Here is a 20,167-nt window from a genome sequence, read left to right as displayed (position 1 = left end):
AAAATATCCTACCAAACGTGTGCGCACCATATCCTTGAATTTAAATTCTAATTTAAAAAAAAAAAAAAATGTAAAAGCTACCTCGTGAACTCTCTTACTCCTCAAATATTGGACATATTCTTGCACATCATGGAAACATTTAGTGCGTTGGGACATGAACTCGACTTCTGCATGGCTCCTTCACATATTACCACCAGCAGTGATCAACATGAAAAAGGTGGTTGACATGATATTCAGTATAACACAAATCCAAAGAGGATGCTATACTTGGTATGATTAATTTTATTTAATTTGATTTAATCTAATTTCATTTCATTTCATTTATTTCATTTCCAACAATGCAAACATTTTCATACACGAAATAACACAATATCAATACAATGTAGTAACATAGAAAAATACGTGAAATTAACAATACTACGCATCACAAAGAGACCTGCACTACGTCAAAAAGGCTCACGAGACCGACACTTATATACGCAAAAAAAAAAAAAAAAAAAAAAAAGGCTCACGTATGAGACCGACGCAGTCAAATCCCACGAAACCAACACTATACAGCATGTCCCAAAAAAAATTACAATCAGATTTTCGCATTGATAACACCCAATATGATTAAACTGTCTAAATGCTACTTCAAGGTCTTAAAATATAACATCTTACCTCTATTTTGCAGAAAACCCCATTTAATTTGGTTAAGCGGTCATAGAGAAAATGTGGATTGTTGTAAAGCATGTCATGAGTCTGATTCTTCCAAGTTTAGCACTTTGATGCTCTTGTGTGTGAATACAATAGACAAAACTTGGAGGGAAGAGATTCCTAACGTCCTCTACTAAATTCCTCGTTTCTCTTTGACCACTGAAGCAAATCGAATGGGGGTTTCTGTAAGATGTGGGAAATGAGTTATAGTTTCATATCCTGATTTTGTATTCGCTATTTTTAAAGATATCATTGCGGAGCTCCCGTTGTATTTTTTTTTTCTGGGGGGGGGGGGGACATACGGTATACGCAATTAAGATGCTCATTGCACGATACCGACACTAGGCAAAGAAGGACCACGAGACCGACATGATGAGCAGCGCCTTCTTATGTTAACTACGAGTATGTAGGCATTCAATATCTGTTCGGGGTTCCACTATAATAATGAAATCCAAATCATATCTTCTAACCTACAGTGACAGTTATGCAGTATAGTCCCTGACCCAGTTTTGATACAAAATAATGCATGCAATACAGGCAAAATTATTCATCGATTCAGTATTTCCATGAGAGAGTGTGGCTGCGTATCTTTGTTGTTGTTGTTACTGTTGTTGTTTTGGCCTGCCATGGTATAGATTTCGTGAATTTGTTGTTGTTGTTGTTGTTCAGATTGAAGCAGATTGAAGATATCAGAGCAGTATCTCAGAAAATCTCGGAATCTATGTAGTGCACGTAGCTGAGACGCTCATTTATAATTATATATATATATATATATATATATATATATATATATATATATATATATATATATGTGTGTGTGTGTGTGTGTGTGTGTGTGTGAGTGTGTGTGTGTGTGTGTGTGTGTGTATATAATTATAAGAAGAATGAGTCTCAAATACGCCATCTGTATAGATCCAAGAAGAAAGTTGTTATTCACAAAATTTTCAACCCGCTTCGGGCCTTCGCCAGTGTATATATAGTGCGTACTATACAGAGCGTATCAAAAAAAGGGTAATCCAACTTTGGATTGATGGCCTGATGATTTGACCACTTTCATTGACAGATCTCATCCATGCAGTCAGACATGCATTGTTCCTTTACAATAACACACAAACTTGGAAAAAGTGCAATTTGTCATTGTTGTCTTTAAAGGCCATGTGCTCAGTCATGCATGACATTTTTTATTGTCAACATAATTAGGTATCAATGGAAAGAGGAAGAGTTCCTCTTTCCTTAAAACCAACATTGTGCTCTTCATAACTGACAATTAAGAAATGACAGCCCTCCAAAGTTGGATTACCTTTTCTTTTCTTTTTTTCTTTTTTGATAAGCTCTGTATATAGTACAATGATAACTCATCACTACCAGTTGCTGAACACTTAAACTCAGGCAACCACTCAATTCAGGATCTGCAATTCTGTATCATCGGCACTAATTTCAAAGACAGAGAAGCCAGATTTTTTATTAGCAGAAATGAAATTTATCATCCAAACCAGGTCTTTTGGAACAAGACTCAACAAGGACCTTGGATGGCTTAGCAATTTCACCTTCTTTCACCTTCTACAAGAAATGAAGCTCTAAGAATCTAAGACTGGACCTACTACGTATATTTTTTAATTCCATGGAACTTTGATTATCTATTAGAGTTAATGTTGAGGTGACACTATATTTGCATTGACTGTTTTCACGCAATTACCTAATTATGCTAAATATGGTGTCTTGATTATCCGCTAATTTGTCCTAATCTTTATCATCACAGTAAACACATGCTCTGATATTTCATTGCACCAATACTGCAACATTATCCTTAGCTCATTTCTTACGATCTCTTCTCTATTTGTAATTAATGCTTGATATGCGTCATTATACCTCTATCTTTCGTCGATGTTTCTCTCCACAAAAAAAGTTTGATATTGAACGTATAACAATGTTTGTATATTTGTATATGATTTGTATATAGTATATCGTATATATATATATATATATATATATATATATATATATATATATATATATATATAATACATTTACAAATATATACTCGGAACTTTTTGTTGAGTTTGAGTTGAGTTTTTGTTGAGACCATTATTGTACATCACTTGCGCATGACGCGCAGAGCATTACAGTTATGATGTTATGACTCATGTTTGCAAAGACCTATCGAATAAAAACCTTCTTGTTGGATCTACAGATGGCGTATTTGAGACTCATTCTTATTATCATTATAACATTCGAAGGTCAACACGTGGAAAATTCCTAGATTAATATATATATATATATATATATATATATATATATATGATATAAATCGTTACAAATCACAGGGTGACGGTACGGTATGAAGCAGTGCACAATGTCAGAATTGCTTGCTGATGTCACTTTTTTTTTTGTCGTTGGAAATATTGTTTGACGGTCAGAAAGATTTTACAATTTCTTTGGTGAAGGGACGAAGCAGGACGCGATGTCGGAATTGCATTGTGATGTCACAATTTTTTTTCGTTAGAATGATATTGTTTATTGTTACACATTTCACAGCGACGGAACGAAGCGGTGTGCAATGTCAAAATTGCTTTGTGATATCACAATTGCCCTGTGACATCATTTTGAAAATCGGGTACTAGTAGGCCTAAGGTGCTACTGGTATAATTTGCAAAATACATGTATAATTTCTGTTTCATACTTCTGTTGCGTCGGTATACTCAGAAGTAGCTGTGCTCTACCAACGTGTCGTTACCGAAAGTGTCATTTTGCAAATAGTACGCCGTGGAGTGTCAAACATGACAACATTCTGACATAGCTTAAAATACCTTTAATCATCTGAAACTCTTTCATCAATCACTAGAGAATAAATTGTTGATCCAAAATATAAATAATATAATCATAGTATGTACTCCTATGCGGCGTTGGTTTTTCGCAGTGCCGTACATTTTCGAACGTACTGGCGCCCTCTATCGTCTTGGATGAACCCAGTAATCGTAGCGCTTTCGCTAATAGAAAGAAGGAAAGAAAGAAAAAAACAACAACATTAACAAAGACAACATCCAAAACTGGTGCATAGAAGTGGGAGAAAGAATGAAGAAGGAAGGTGATTCGGCACGCTCCGCGCAGCATAAGAAGAGAGAGCGATCGAATCAAGGTACATACAGACAATTCGTTTTTTTGTTTTCGAAACAAAAAATTAAAAAACAGAATATTGAGTAAAATCTGTTTCAATTTGTCTCTCGAGTGATGATCAAAGAGCGCTCTTCGGTGATGATGTCACTGCGCTGTTTTAGGGCAGACAACATGACACAGATGTCACTTCTAAAAACGAATTACGATAACATTGCATTCATTGGATCAAGAGTTCGGGGTTGCTTATTGACCCAAGAACGTCTCTATTGACTGGCTGTTATTTTGGTGTTCATCTCGTTCTTTCCAACTCGAATTTTATCAACATCGAGAATTAGTTTACCGACGTCGCGTCATCGACTGTCTGTGGTGATCCATTTATTTCAGCCTACTGAGGTACAAGTTTCTCGTACAAGCCAAAAATGATTATTTCAAGCAGCATAAGAAGAATATAGACTGACGATTGTGAACCCTGTGACTGTGTCTGACCTGTGGCAAGTGCATGGCTGTGCCTGTGTGCCGTGATTCAACTGATACGTGTCTAGTTTCGCCCGCATCCAGGACACCATTCGTATCATATCCCTGTTGCGCTGCGGCTGTAGCTGTAGAACCCACCGAAATTTGTACTAGTATATAGAAACAAAACCGTGGAGAATTGATACTAACGTTGCGTTAATTACTGTTTCATTTCAGTTTGCAAATATTTGTGTGTCTGACTGGATCCAGACCAAGTGCAGACAGGAGAGCAAGTCAAGATGCCACTAGTGACCAGGTGCTGCTGTTGCGACATTCGCACAGGGTCTATGGCCAGTGCGATATACTCGATGGTAAGACAGTATAGAACATAAATATTGTAAATAAGGAATATAAGGATATAAGGATAGATGTCACTGCATGTACGTGTAGGGGCCACACTTGGGGGGGGGGGGGGAGGGCTGCAACCCCCATGGCAATATTTAGATGATTTGACGATAGATCTGTACTTTCGTACAAATCTGAATCATATTAACATCATTTTAGTGGAAAATTGAGCAGAGAAAATGGGATTCCATCGGGATCATGTAAGGCTACAATCTTCATTATCTCGAATGCTCAAAACCAAAGAGCTCAGAATAGATCTGCATGATCTTAAGTTGATAGACTCTTCTAGATATTATATGCACATTTTATTTCTAATCACTCACATGAATTAATTGAATAAAATTGAATGTTGAGACATTTGCATTCCATAGATATGGACATTGAGGCAAGAGTTCCTTTTGGCACAGCCACCCAAAAGTGAGTGCATGCATCTGTGCATATCGCAAGCAAGGTTAGACTAGGTAGAGTTGTATAAGATCTGCACTGACCCACTGTAGTGTAGTACTAGTGTAATTATGGTGGCTGTCCCAAAAGGAACTCTTTCCAACGTGACTTTCATTTCATTGTGTCAGAACAACTCGCTCATTGCAAGGCTCTCAGGATTGTGTTTATAAACCAAGGAGTTAACTCATTTGGTTTAACTATACATGGCTTTTAGCTGTACACAAGTGTCACGGCTTTGTACATGTACATCATCTGGCTAGATTGCATTGTTCACTACACTGCCAGCACAATCTGAAACTGAAGTAGGGGTCTGGCAATTCATCATTTATATAGTATAAAATAATATGCAATTTGCATTTCAAGCAAACAGGAGCTATAACCAAATTGCTTTATGATGTAAAGCCCCCTACCTATGGCAAGTTGAGTGAAGTCAGATGAGGATTATGCAATTTGTAGGCCTACAGTGCACATGAACATGCACACAGGATAAAGATAGACAGACAGACAGAGGCAGACACACATTCACACACACACGCACATACACATCAGCTGACGTCATTCAACTTGCCATGCTCATTGTACATTTGATATTTTTAGTACCATAAAAGATGATGTGTGTGTGCATGACAAGTCTTTGAAGTTGTGTTGACATAGTTTGGACATTCTTCAGGTAGATCTGTGAAGCTCAAAGTTGTTTTGTATTTGGATATTATGAATCATGGCCTAATATTTTATACAGAAGCAGTTCTGAATTCTCACTTTCCCACTTAACCCAGTCTTAATGTTCCTATTTTTGTTTGAAAACTATAAGGATGATAAACTTGCAGTGCTAAACCTACTGTAAAATTCAAGTGTTAGAAAGCTCTTCATATTTCTGCCCTGGTTTGTCATTTTTGTTTAGTAGCTTGTTTTGATAACTTTTCTTTTGTCTGACAGATATATGCAGCTCTAGCACTTGGGGCATCTGCTTTCAAGATTCATGTTGATATGCAATGTGAGTACACTTTTCTTGAATCTGTATGAAATTAAGTGAATTAGATGTTGTTATCTGACACGAACAGCAAGTAAACTGTTTTGTATCAGATCTTCTCATAAAGCCCTTTTTACCATGTCAGTAGTACAATGACCTGACACAGTTCATGATTTATGTGGAAGTTAAAGAATGAAAATAATGAATGCTAATCAAATATAGACCTGGTTTATGAAATCTGTGTTGAAGTGGAAGAAATGAAAATGTTGATAAGCAAAACAATATCTTTTTTGTTCAAGTATAAAGACAATATATTCTTGTTACAAATGCATGTTTTGCTGTTGCATGTAACTGAATACTAGAGCTGTAGACTTTAAGAAGGGAAATATATGAAAACAGTATATGTTACCAAGAAATTTAAAGTGCAAGTTTATGATACATACAATTTGTATAATATATGACAGGTCAATGGAAAGGGGCTCGATATTTATTGCATTGATTATCATTGCTGATGTGACATATTGGATAGTAAAGACATCTCGGTACAATCGTATAACACTCAGGGGACATGTCAGTGTGAATGGTTCTCCGCTCGGTAGTTTATACTACAAAATCATACTTTAAAAATATCCTTACCGAAAAATTCTGCTCAAGATATATCATGCTAAATGCTCTTTTTTTTTTAGCCTTCCATGTCTGAGATTTCAACTCTATCAAGACTATAGGGTAATTGCACATAATTTAATGATGCTGGTAGAAAAGTGCATAATTACATTGTAGTTTGTGGTATCTGTGGGCGGCAATAATGAAACATGCTATCCAGTAAATCGGGTAAGAAATGGTTTGCCTGATACTACCTGATTTAATGCCAAGACTACTGTACCTACTGAAATCTTAATGAAATGCAGTGAATTTCAGTAATTTCTTTAGTTCGATACATCACCCAAACAAAATTGCTATCACTGAGGTACACTCATAAAATCAATAAAGAAAAACAGAAATAAAAACAAACTTTAAAAGAAGCAAAAAACAAAACAAAACAGAAAGAAAGAAATCAAAATATAGATGTGACGGATGCTGTACCAGTATTTGTTTTGATAGTGACTGGAAAGTTCTTTCCTGAATTTTGAGACTGTAACAGTCTCTCTATATAGGAATTGACTGTCTGGTTTCAGCCTTACCTAAACAGCAAAGTTTATCACAAGACCATTGTTGGCATGTCTTCATTCACAACAGATGCACATTACAGTGTAATGGTAATTTATGTTTCCAGTCAGGACTTACTACTTATGCATATAGGTTGCTAGAACTCAAGTCTGGTAGTTACTCTCTAAAAAAAATCGAGTGAAAATATTCACTCTTAAAGGAGTGAATACAAAAAAGAGTGAATTTAGAGTGAAATTTGAGTGAAATCTGAGTGAAAACGTTCATTTTCACTCATTTTGGAGTGATCTCAGGGATCACTCGAAGATTTTGGAGTGATCCCTGAGGTCACTCTAAAACAAGTGAAAATGAACATTTTCACTCAAAATTCACTCCAATTCACTCTAAATTCACTCCTTTTTGTATTCACTCCTTCAAGAGTGAATATTTTCACTCGATTTTTTTTAGAGAGTAAATAATTGGCTATACATTGTATGAATATCCAATTTTCCTGCTTACTGCAAACAGTAAACAAAATTAATGATAGAAGTTGAACATCTGGAAAAAAAAACTTGGATGTAATTTTAACTGACTATCATTTTAGAAAAAAGGGTTATCATACAGTGTTTTCCTATCCCTTTCTCTTTTGAATGAGATGTAATTTATATTTTTTAGTTCTATACTAGTAGTTGTGATGAGATATGAAAAAAATTGCTTTCACAGAGTTCATTTCTGTGAAGAACAAAAGCAATCAGTGAAAATTACTGTAAAAGTGGATATTTTCGCGTGACTAATTTTTTGTGCTCGGCCTGGCAAGAAGAGTTTCGCGTGTTTTTAATTCCGCGGAATCAAGGGAACATAATAAGGCAAGCAAAAATATTTGCATGCTTTTATTTTCTCGCTAGTTTCTGGTTGCGCGAAATGCGCGAAAATGTCAACACCGAAAATTACCACTTTTACCGTAGCTGTGCAGTGTTAAACTCTTGCTTCCAGAAAAGCAATTCAGCAGTGTGGGGTGGAAGTGCCGCAGTGGCAGTTATTTAACCACTTTAGTTAAAAATCACCTAAGCCCACTCCCCCCCCCCCCCCAAAAAAAAGAAAAGAATATGGTCTGGCTCATAAATTTGTATTATACTCACACCATGCACACTGTTTCTGCAGGAAGTAGAGGTGAGAGAGAGAGAGAGAGATGGCCAATATCAAGTCACTCTTTTACCCTCGTTATTATTAGACAACAAAACTATGACATAGGGCACCATTTAGGAAAAGGAGCGGGTAATTTGTACAAATTGCATCACCCATGACTTAGTTGCTGAATGAGGGTGGCAGTGTAGCAGTGCCAGAGACATGTCCTCTCGTTAGCTTTTGATCATATTACGTGGTATAGGGAGTATGAGTAATTCATTGTGATACTGCATTGGCAATATGACAGGAAATGCGTCATGTCTCCCGAGGCGGGATGTAGTTGCCATAGTGATAATCACCTGATGAAGACTCACAAGACGGTTGTTTACCATTGACCAAATGATTCAGTGTGTATGCACCAGCTTTCTTTTGCAAGGTTCTGTCAGAGGTATTCACATTCATTAAATTTTTCATTTCACATTGTTTTCATTGCAATTGATTGACAAATTGCCATACATTGAAGTAAATCCTGTCCGAGCGTGCATGCCCATGATTCATTAACATGGCTTCTACTAAAACACTGATAATTGGTGCTCATTTATGTCTGTAGATGTAGGGCAATTTGTCAATCAGCTGCAATGTCAGATACATAATCACCTTTGCTGTTCAGCTCCTTCCTTCTGGCTGCACACTTGTAAATAAATTCTGATTCTTTATAACAAATTAACTCGCTTTATCATGGCATACATCTATGATTTTCTCATGTTACACCTGTAGAACTGCAGTCAATATATCGAGTAAAAAAAAGAAGCTAAGATTGTAGTCCAGTACAATGTAGACATGTGAGTGTGTGATATTTGATTTCCTTATTCTTGCTACTGTTGTATACTGGAAGAAAATATTAAGATGAGGAGCTAAACTTATGAATAAAGAGTTTCATTGCAAAATGGGCTAAGTCCCATTTTCAGACATTTTAAAAGTAAGCCCATCAGATAGAGCTACACTCTGTATGTGTAAATAAACTTTTCCTGTATTACCTCACTTATAACATAACAAGGAATATTCATGAAGTTATGATTAAGAATATCCCATTATGTTTAAATAATTTTCTTTTTTCAGCACACCTTTAATTGCAAATTATTTCTTCTAAACAAGAGTGCAGTTAGCTCGTTTTGTGATAAAACTCTTCAAATATTTTGAAGTGTTTTACCAAGATAAATTCCTGCAGAGAACAGACTGTTGTCATCACTTTGAAATTTGATACTCTTGTGTGCTATTCTAAATCTTATTTGTGGAAAATCCAAACCCAGAGAATGTTATCAACTTTCAAATATAACTGCATAATATGTTGCTTTTAAAGTGTAAAGGACAAGTTCACTTTCATAAACATAAGGATTGAGAGAATGCAGCAATATTAGTAGAACACATCAGTGAAAGTTTGAGGAAAATTGGACAGTTGATACAAAAGTTATGAATTTTCAAAATTTTTGTGTTGGAACTGCTTGACGAGGAGACTACTACAGCTTGTGATGTCATATGAGTACAACAGTATGAAGAAAATGTAAAGAAAATTCAACATATTTTCATTTTTTTTCGCATAATAAAAGAGCATTTGACTTGCCTCTTTCTAAAGGCAGGGGGAATAATATTACCCATAACATATACCGGTAACGAGTCAAGGGAATGTGTGCTTTTGTCAAAAGATGAAATTTTGTGAAATTCTCTTTATATTTTCCTTATGATATTGTTGTACGCATGTGGCATCGTACACTGCAGTAGTCTTCTCATCCAGCGGTTACTGCACAAAAACTTCAAAAAATTCATAACTTTTGAACGGATTGTCCGATTTTCCTCAAACTTTCAATGATGTGTTCTACTAATATTGCTACATTTTCTCAATCCTTATGTTTGTGAAGGTGAACTTGTCCTTTAAAAACTTTGCTAAATAAGGACCATAGACCAGCAGATTTTAAGTTAATCAGAGTAAATTGTCAGAACTACAACCATATGATAAAAGAGAAAAGGCACATATTTTCCCAAGTCTGAACAAAACTACACAAATTACACAAATTTGTCTGTGTGTTTTTTTGATTGTCATTCTTTATCAAAAAAGGGTCCTTCTATATTAATGTCATATTGGCGTCTATGTCATGAATTGAAATGTGCTCCTAATTTATGCTGTGCATTTACTTGCAGAAAAACAAACCAACCTGTAGTTCAAATCTATAGTATAAACTTGTACACTGTATGCAGTGGAGAAACTGTTATGCAGGATGTTCTGTATCATTTTGTTCTTTTCTGTTGCAAGGTCTCAAAGAAGCAAAAAAGAAAAAGAAAGAAAGAACAAGTTGCTGATACTGTCATGACAAGTTTATGCCATAGTAAATGTTTGATTATTCATTGAGGCAGATTTAAAAATATGATTTTTTTCCTCTGATACAATATGATTTTGGATGAGCATAAAACACATGGTCACCTCTACTTCAGTGCAATCATGAATACATTGTAGGAGCTTTACAGGGCCCAATTTGGCCATCAGCGCAGTGTCAACATTTCAATAGTCCCACAAACATCCTGTTGCTCGACAGCAAATGATTAGACTATCCTATTGGCAGAGTTGGATTGAACTCTGCTGTTCTAATGAGAAAATGAAATCCATGTGATTATTTCTCTGGCATTTGGTTATCAATTTAAGACATTAATGAGGTACAGTTGAAGTGTTGCATCCAAAGCATGCCCCAATAAGGTGTGTTGTGACTCAGAGTGAAAATAACACATAAAACATGTCATACCACTGTGGTACATTGAATTTTATTGTGCTTTTTAGTGGTATTCCTGCTTAAGCAGTCCCAGGTTATTATTCCAATTACATGAGCACTTTATTTGCATTTGTAGAACTGTAAAAATTATCTTTAGGCAATTTCATGCAAATTAGTGTAAGATTGCTTCCATTAACACTTCTAAGAGTTTTGAAGAAGAACTTAACCGTTCATTGAGAATGTACAATTTTGTATTATAGTGTTCATGCACTTGAACATATACACAGTATACAAAGAGTCAAAAGTTAGGTTAGAAGTGCTTTGGAGCATTGATAAATGACATGTTTTCAGTGGCCATGAACATGGACAGGACTTTCATATTTTCTCTTTTTGGATGTATAATCAGACATGATTTTGATCTACAAATTTGTTTGAAGTTTTCTGACTGAAACATGCTGTATTTAATGAATCATTCAGTTAACTTTGCCTTTGCCTTGTATAGCTGCATCGCATCTGTCACAGGAGGAACGTGCCTTCTTCATCGCAACCTGCGTTGATGTGGCATTCTTCTCTCTCATATTTCTGTCTGCGATAATCTTGCTGTATGGTGTGAAAAACGTAAGTTCTGGAAATTCTTGAATCTTGATTGCACATTTCATCTGCATTTCCTGTTTCCTTCAATTCCTTTCCGGTCTTACAAAATGTATCTTCCTTCTTTTTTTTTTTTTCTTGGTATCATTTTGTGCTATTGTAACATTGGCAATAGTGTGAGTGTTGTTGTTTTTTTTGCACCTATTATAGAAAATGACATATCATAATTTTGATATTTGTTTCATTACGTATAATAACATTATTATGGACTTTTATATTGATATATTCTATCACTCTTTTGGCTATAATCTATAAAATGTGTGACATATAAAAAATTGCATTATGTACATTGGTATTTCATTTGTTTGTTGTTTTTTTTTTACATCATGCATTGTCTGTATCAAGGATGAATGCTGGCAGAGTAAAGTGACAGTGAACCAGGGTGATTTATTAAACCAAGAAACAAAAAGAAAAGGATAGAAAACATGGAGGCTTGGACTCAGACTATATCGAATGCCCAAATTTTCTGTGAAAAAAAAAAAAATAAATATGACAAGTTCTTACGATCACATTTTAAAGCACTTAAAGGGAAGATAAACCCCAAGAACAATGTGGATTGAATGAAAGCAGCAACATTAGTAGAACACATCAGTGAAAGTTTGAAGAAAATCGGACAATCGATGCAAAAGTTACGAATTTTTAAAGTTTTGGTGTTGGAACCGCTGGATGAGTAGACTACTAGAGGTTACGACGTATGAGTGGACTACAATATCAAGAAGATATAAAGAAAATACTACAAAAATCCATTTTTCATGAAAATTACAAATTCCATCAACTTGATATTGATATATGTTAAGAGTAGCAATTATTCCCCCTGCTTTCTGAAAGCGGTTGGTCCACTGCTCTTTCATAATTCTAGAAAAGTGAATTTTTGTTGAATATCCTTTATATTTTCTTTGTATTGTTGTCCACTCATACGTCATATCCTCTAGTAGTCTCCTCATCCAGCGGTTCCAACACCAAAACTTTAGAAATTCATAACTTTTGCATCGATTGTCCGATTTTTCTCAAACTTTCACTGATGTGTTCTACTAATGTTGCTGCTTTCACTCAATCCACATTGCTCTTTGGGTTTACCTTCCCTTTAAAACTACCTGGCGCAAGATGAAGCAGTGGCAAGGAAACCATTTGCTGTTGTAGCAGGGTGACCATGTATCCCTTTTTCTTTCATCTTTCATTAAATCTGTACAAACTGCAGTTTGTTTTCTTGCCTTCAAATTATCACGAAGTGCATTGCTCGAGGAAAAGAAGATCCTGCTAGAAATTGTATTGTTTGTACAATTTACTCAATCTGTTGAACTGAACAAATTATTCTCGTTTCCATATTTAACGAAAGGGTGTAATTCACTGCAAGTCTTGTATCCAATCCAAGCACTTTCTGAAATGCATCTTTTATATTGCAGCTTCAAAGCATGTTTATAATTTTCATTATAGTATCTGTGTCATAAATGCATTTTGCTTTGTATAAAGAGTATTAATACCTTTCATGACTTTCACCATCGTATGAATCATTGTCTCGAATAAAACTTCAGATGTATGTCATTTGAACCACAACAGTGCTTTTCAAAATACTTCTGCATGTATTGATCAAATTCCATGTTGGTTAACCCGCTGAGGACGGTTTGATTTTGCTACAACACACATTTCCCATAGACACTTGCCCGAGTATACTCTGGACTCGTCCTCAACGGGTTAACCATCATTCGTGGCTGTACTATTTAGATTGTTTTACAACTTTAAAAGTGAATAAAAGTGAGTATTTATCCTCCCATCATGTTCCTTGTCTAAAAACTTGCATGCTCTGTCCTTAGTTTTATGGCATGTAGAGTAGGTATATTCTAATATTGTACAGTAAATTGGCATTCCTACAATAAGTCAGATACAAACTTGCTTATTCAAATAAATGATGTATGTACCATTAAACAGATGCTCTGCTATACCACCAAGTCCGTTTTTATATCTGTGAAATTGATAACTTTTCACTTTAATATGAACAGTTTATAGCATTCCATGTTTTATTGACCCAACATTCCACCATGCATACTCTTGCGTACTCAGAATCTGATGATCTGATATGCCTTTACAATGTTGTGTGAAGTGACTTCATTTTACAGATAAACTGTACATAACATGATCCCACAATTATCATACTTTCTATCACGCTGTCAGTAAACATTTTTTATTGGCAAGAACTTTGAAACTTTCCATTTCACATGAGCTGACAGACACCCATCAATTGGGGTTGATTACTAGATCTGACTGGAAAAAAAAAAACAACAAAAACAAACCAAACAGACAGTTTTCCCTCAGGCATCCACACTTTGTTGTTCCAGATGAGGCATGTGTTTTCCTGCCTCACTTGTATAAATCAAATGACTGTGGTATCTTTAAATGAGTGAAAATGACAATTACAGTGTTTACCAGAAAACAACATCCTTCTGATGTTGCTCTGTGAAACACGCAGTACCGTTGAAGTCTCATGATCTCTTAACAAAAGACAGCATGTTTGAGTATCCCTTGTGATAACACAAAGATTTGTGCACAATATTTCATCTTGGACAAGCATACATTACAAGTACAAATATGTGATCATCCATCAGTTTGCAAACACTTTTGCCCTATTTCTCTTAAATTTTAATGCATTCCTCCCTGTCAACTATCCTTTGATATTTTCTGTGGAACACCTCTTGCAGTGAACGGCACATTGCGATCATATTTCATGTATGGAATGCATCTGGAATAGGCGAACCGGGAGAAAGTGTGGAAGAGTGGTATCCCCACCGTTCCTGCACGAGAGAGCTTTTGCCTTTTTAAAGTTGAAATTGAGATATCTCGTAAACGCATATTTGATGGAATATTTGGGAAATTATCAAAAAATAAACAAAACGATCGGGGGAACTGAGAGAGGAAAGGGTTGATTGAAAGAGGATATTCCCATGTACATGAGGAAACTACTGATTTTTTTCGGAATGGAAGTGATAAGTCTTGTGCACTCAGAATTATTCAGAATCTGTAAAGGAGGCGACCGTCCCCATCGCCCCCCCCCCCTTTTTTTTTGCTACACCGGTGCTTAGACGGGAACTTTATGTAAGGGTGGAATCTTTGGAAATTCAAATTCATTGGTGTTGTGATTTTTTTTCTCAGATTTTAAACTTTTTTTTTCTTTCTTTCTTTCTTTTTTTCATGAGCCAAAATTTAATTTGAAAAGTGCCTTCTGCATCTTGTACCATGTTTTATAGTAGCACATTTGAAGAGATTTGGGTTAAGTATGAGATCAGTTTCGGTGTCACATGATCATGCAAATTACACAGTCAAGATTCACTTTCATTAAATGAACCTACAAATTCCTCTCTCTCTCTCACTGTAGAGCAAATTGCACTTTAGTGAGTAGTTCAGTGGAACCAGTCTATCTGACATCATGGTTCTGGTGTTTTTCCCGGTGCAAAACATGAGTTGTCACGAGCAGCAGATATGTGCTGACGTCGTGGGGTGATGTCAGCATAAATTTATCGCCTAGTCGAGGGGTACATTTTTTAAGTGCTAAATATGGGTTATATGGTCCTTGGAGGCTCTCGACTGCATCAATGGTATGATACATGTGAGTTATGAGACTGTTACAATGTGTATGATTACAAATTCGGTACCATCATTAGACAAACACATCGTCTGGATTAAAAAGTCACTTACTTCTTATGTTTTCAACCTCCCCCCTCCCTTTTCCAGTCAACAGTAATACAGTGATACCCCGTTATAACGAGGTCCGTGGATATTACCTCGTTATAACCGGTACCTCGTTATAACCGTACGCATCAAAAACAAAGAAAAACATAAGCACGACGTCATAATATACCCATCAATGAAAGTTAAGAACATCCTTTGCGTTGTTATTACACAATAATATGGATCATTATTATCGAGAGAATAAAGGGAAATTATTTGTGAATTAGGCGAAAAAGTCGGGGTTGAAATAGGTTAATTCTTTATTTTTCTTCCGAAAATCTCTTCGCATAATAGTGCATGTTATGTTCTTGAGAAGTATAGGTCTATGTTATATTAAAATCAGATTGTATAAAATGTGTTTAAGTTTTTCTAAACGCCAGCACAAATGAAGTAACATACATGCGTTGTTTACCGTAACTTGCGAGGTATTTTTACGCTGTTGGTGTCAAGCGGGAATGTGATAATTTCATGAATCATTTCATCTGTAATCTTATAAAATGTATGTTCGTTGTGCCCGAAAGGATTAAAATGCGTTGTTCATTTTCTTCCAAAAATCTCTGCGCGTTTTGTACATCCGTTCTTGAAAAATATGCGACAGGATTGAATTTAGAAGGTTGTGATCCTTTTTACGCAAATCTGTTCCTCGTAGACCATTCTGAAAGAAAGAAAAATCTTCATTGTGAAATGCGTTGTTAAAATTGTGATAATGAACAAACGCAGATCTATTCAAATTGTTAAATGCGTTTGTTTCTTCTTCTGAACACCGATTAAGTAGCTTAACATGCGTTATTCAACTATTTTTACGCTACTGTCATCCGGCGAGATCGCGATGATTTCAGAGTAACATACGTGCGTCGTTTACCGTAACTTGCGAGGTTATTTTACGCTGTTGGTGCCCAGCGGGAATGCGATGATTACATGAATCATTTCGGCTGTAATATCATACGATGTATTATCGTTGCGCCCGAAGGGATTAAAGATGCGTTCTTTATCTTCTTCCGAAATCCCTTCGCAATGTATACATCCGTTCTTAAAAAAATATGCGACAGGATTGCGTTATTCAACTATTTTTACACTATACTGTCACCCGGCGAGATCGCGATTTCATTATTATTTCGGCTATAATCATACTCTCATATTTGCTAACCAGCAAAGGAACTGGGAGTTGGGACTACAAATAGACAGGATAAAATGTTGAGTTGCACACGCATTCCAATTTCCATATTCGCCACGAGTGTCGCTTCATGAAAAGTTTTTGAGTGCGTTAAATCTTTTTTTCCTTGTTGCGCTGTGGTCTGACCTATAACATTACGCACGTGTGTGATCTCGCGAAAAAAAGAAAATCGAATGATTATATGTTTAATAATTTAGTAGGAACATCGGATGGTATTAATGTGTCTTATTGCGTGGTTTAGAAGAAAACATGGGAGGAACCGTTCTCTGCAAAACGGTAAAAAGACATGGATAGCGTGAATTCGATTTTCAGTGTTTCGTTTGTCGCGTGTTTGAAAAGCGGCAAGTCAAAAAATGGTACCTTGTTATATCCGATCAAATATCTTATGTTTTTCTTTATCACTATGTGCCGAAAATGTCCTCGTTATAACCGGAATCTCGTTATAATCGAACTCGTTATAACCGATTCGTTCTGCCATAGCTTTACATGCAAAGGAAAACGGGACCGACGCGATCACCTCGTTGTAAGCGGTTCCTCGTTATAACCGAACTAGTTATAACGGGGTTTCACTGTAATGTATTGTCGGCATGTGTGTTAGCATGGTGTGGTACTCCCCTTTCTTCCTGCAGCCACGGGTAGGCTATAAATTGATGCATCTAAACACAAGGAAACTAAATTATGTCTGGTACTGTTGTAGCATGTTGTTGTTAATATCCATATTCTTTTCGTGAGTATAACCGAGGGCTGAAACTTCTAGGTCTCCAATTGGCAGAGTTATTGAAAATTAGCATTTCTTTGTGTGAATCGGTATCCTTGCAGTGAATATGACAATGTTATTTTGAATTTTCTTGTGTGATGCATACCTGTACATACATGTACATATGTTATGCTTAGAATGTGCAAGTACAAATATGCAGGGCACTTCAGAGATATATGCTGAGTATGTGCTATGTATATATGCTACAGGTCCAAGAAGAGGTGATTTATTACTTTCAAGAGCTAAATCCTGTTTGTCTGTGTGTCAGCAGTTTGACACATTTGGGGTGTATGACGTCAAACAGTGTCGTAATGCAGAAGTTAGTGTTGATACATTCTAACAGAAACAAACCACAATATAATGCAACATTTTATGGTTCTTGACTTGGTTGCAATATTGCTAATTTCAATTTCAAAGGGAAAAAAAAACCCCAGCAATGCCTCTATTAGATTCCATTGCATATATATATTTTGATTAGAGGTGTAAATGAAAGCAAGTTACATTTCCATAAAGTATTTGGCGTAACTTGCAAAGTTGAAAATGTTATTTTCATATTGAACTCTTACACAAGTGATCATGTACAACCTTTGTATGTCTGAAGCAAATATTGACTGTTTTGTAGTACTGAATCTAGCAATTGGTACATCTTTGAAGGTCATGTTGAGGTCATGTTGAGACAAAAAAACAAAACATGTACAGCAGCTTTAAACAAGTTAGTTCATTTCCCATCCTCTTGACTAGACCTCATGGTACAGTTCTTAGATCAGTACTTTAACCCGTTGAGGACGAGTCCTGAGTATACTTGGGCAAGCGTCTATGGGAAATGCATGTTGTAGCAAAATCAAACCATCCTCAACAGGTTAAAGAAGAAATCCACTCCAAAATTGTATCAGTTCCTTAGGAAAGAGGAACAAAAATCCCTGCAGAACAGTGCAAAAATGATCAAAATAGTATAAGAAATAAGGGAGTTATGATGTTTTAATCTTCAATTTAATTTTTTTTTTGAAAACACTTCTTGACTAGTCGTTATGAATATTCAAATTGGCAAGTTGATGATGTTATGCTCTCACAATTTTTTATTCATTTCATATACAAAAATGACAAAACAAATGTTACTGTACAATAGAGCTGATATACCCCTTTATACACAAAGTGTATAAGGGGGTATATACACTGTAGGAATCGTGTGGGAGGTCAGCTGGTTGGACATTATGGCATTGAGGTATAGATGTGGAGATTTTATTTTCATGGTAACCACAATTTTACCAAAACCTTGTGAATCGTATTAATTCCACTGCATGTAAGCAATTAATAAGGTCAAATTTAGTATGTATGATCTAAACGTTTGATATGCAAGACACAATAAGAGTCTGAGTTGCTGGAACTGGGATATTAGTCATCTTCAGTAAGGACTGGTCAAGAAATGTTTTCAGAAAACATTTGAATGTTCAAAATGTCATATCTTCCTTATTTCTTATCCAATGTTTGTCATTTTGTAAAACGTTCTGTAGGGATTTTTTTTTTTTTTTTTTTTGGGGGGGGGGTCTCTTTCTTTGGAGTTAATTTAGTTTTGGGGTAGATTTCATCTGTAAGAACTGATGGTTTGCTGCACAAATGCTAGCACAAGGTTTTCTGCAAGTTAATTGAAACACTCAATCGTCACACACATTGTATTGCATGAATAGATAGAAATAAAAAGATATCTGCTCTTAGAAATAAATACAGGACTAGTCAATTTTGATCCCCACCTAACCCCGTCGCGGGGCGCTGTAACACAGTAACAGCGCCCCGAAGCATCGCATGCGATTTTTAGGGAGTACTGCGACGCGTACAATTCTGTCACAAACTCACCGTTCAAAACGACACATGGATTCGCAACAAAAAGCCACATGTTGTAATACCATAATGTTGAATATTATAGCCGACTATGTATTACTCACCATTACCTCCGAAAACAAGAGAAATCACCATCATCTTTGCTGGAACCCCACTCGACACTATCGACACTGCCGCTCGCCATTTTGAAAAATATAACGTTAGTAAATTGATCTGGGCATGCGCAAATGAATATTCATGTTTACGTCATCTGCCATATATGTACATGTACAATGTTGCTCGTAGTTCTCGGACCATTCATAGCTATCAGTATCATCATCATGGAGTTCAAAGATGCTCTCAAGGAATTAGAGGAGGAGGCTGGAATTAAGTTTAAAGAGGAGCAGGTAGAAATAATGGAAAGCACAGTGAAACAGAAGGACACCTTAATGATATTGCCAACTGGGTTTGGCAAGAGCGTTTGTTTTGGTATCCATCACCAAATCTTGGATAAAGTGAGTATACAATGGCATCAATAAGTACAGTGAAAGTAGCAAACTGAAGCCATACAGGGTACTAGTAATGATTAGATATTTCAAATCATGATAATAATAATCATTATATCATTATCATAATCTTATATAATTTATCAAGCAAGGCAGGTTCTGATGACATATTAATAATACAGTTAAACTCGCATAAGTCGATCTTCTCGGGACTGAGCAAAACACATCGACTTAGGCGAGTTTCGACTTGTACGTAAGTCGAAAAAAATTGACTTAAAGTTACACCACACGTACATATGTATAATGTACATGTATGTTGTCTACTCTGGAGCCGAGAGCTGGTGCGGTGTGCCCGATATTTGCCCTTCAGCAAGACACTTTATCCACATTGACGCAGGCCAGGGCTCCACACTATAACTTTTATTTTGGTGGCCC

At 36.0% G+C, this 20,167-nt stretch overlaps 1 protein-coding gene across 1 annotated transcript in view; it reads left to right on the top strand.

The window, feature by feature from the left end:
- The first annotated feature begins 4,454 nt into the window (after nt 1–4,454).
- Nucleotides 4,455–20,167, top strand: part of LOC140235164 (uncharacterized) — a 30,486-nt gene continuing 14,773 nt past the window's right edge. The window contains exons 1-3 of the mRNA XM_072315199.1: nt 4,455–4,634; nt 6,049–6,106; nt 11,612–11,727. Of these exons, the coding sequence (XP_072171300.1) occupies nt 4,563–4,634; nt 6,049–6,106; nt 11,612–11,727 (246 nt within the window). The 5' untranslated portion in view covers nt 4,455–4,562. The remainder of the gene's footprint in view (nt 4,635–6,048; nt 6,107–11,611; nt 11,728–20,167) is intronic.

The sequence above is a fragment of the Diadema setosum genome, chromosome 11 (genome assembly GCF_964275005.1).
Source record: "Diadema setosum chromosome 11, eeDiaSeto1, whole genome shotgun sequence".
NCBI lineage: Eukaryota > Metazoa > Echinodermata > Echinoidea > Diadematoida > Diadematidae > Diadema > Diadema setosum.
The sequence above is the reverse complement of the archived record's forward strand: the minus strand, read 5'-3'. Positions and strand labels throughout refer to the sequence as shown.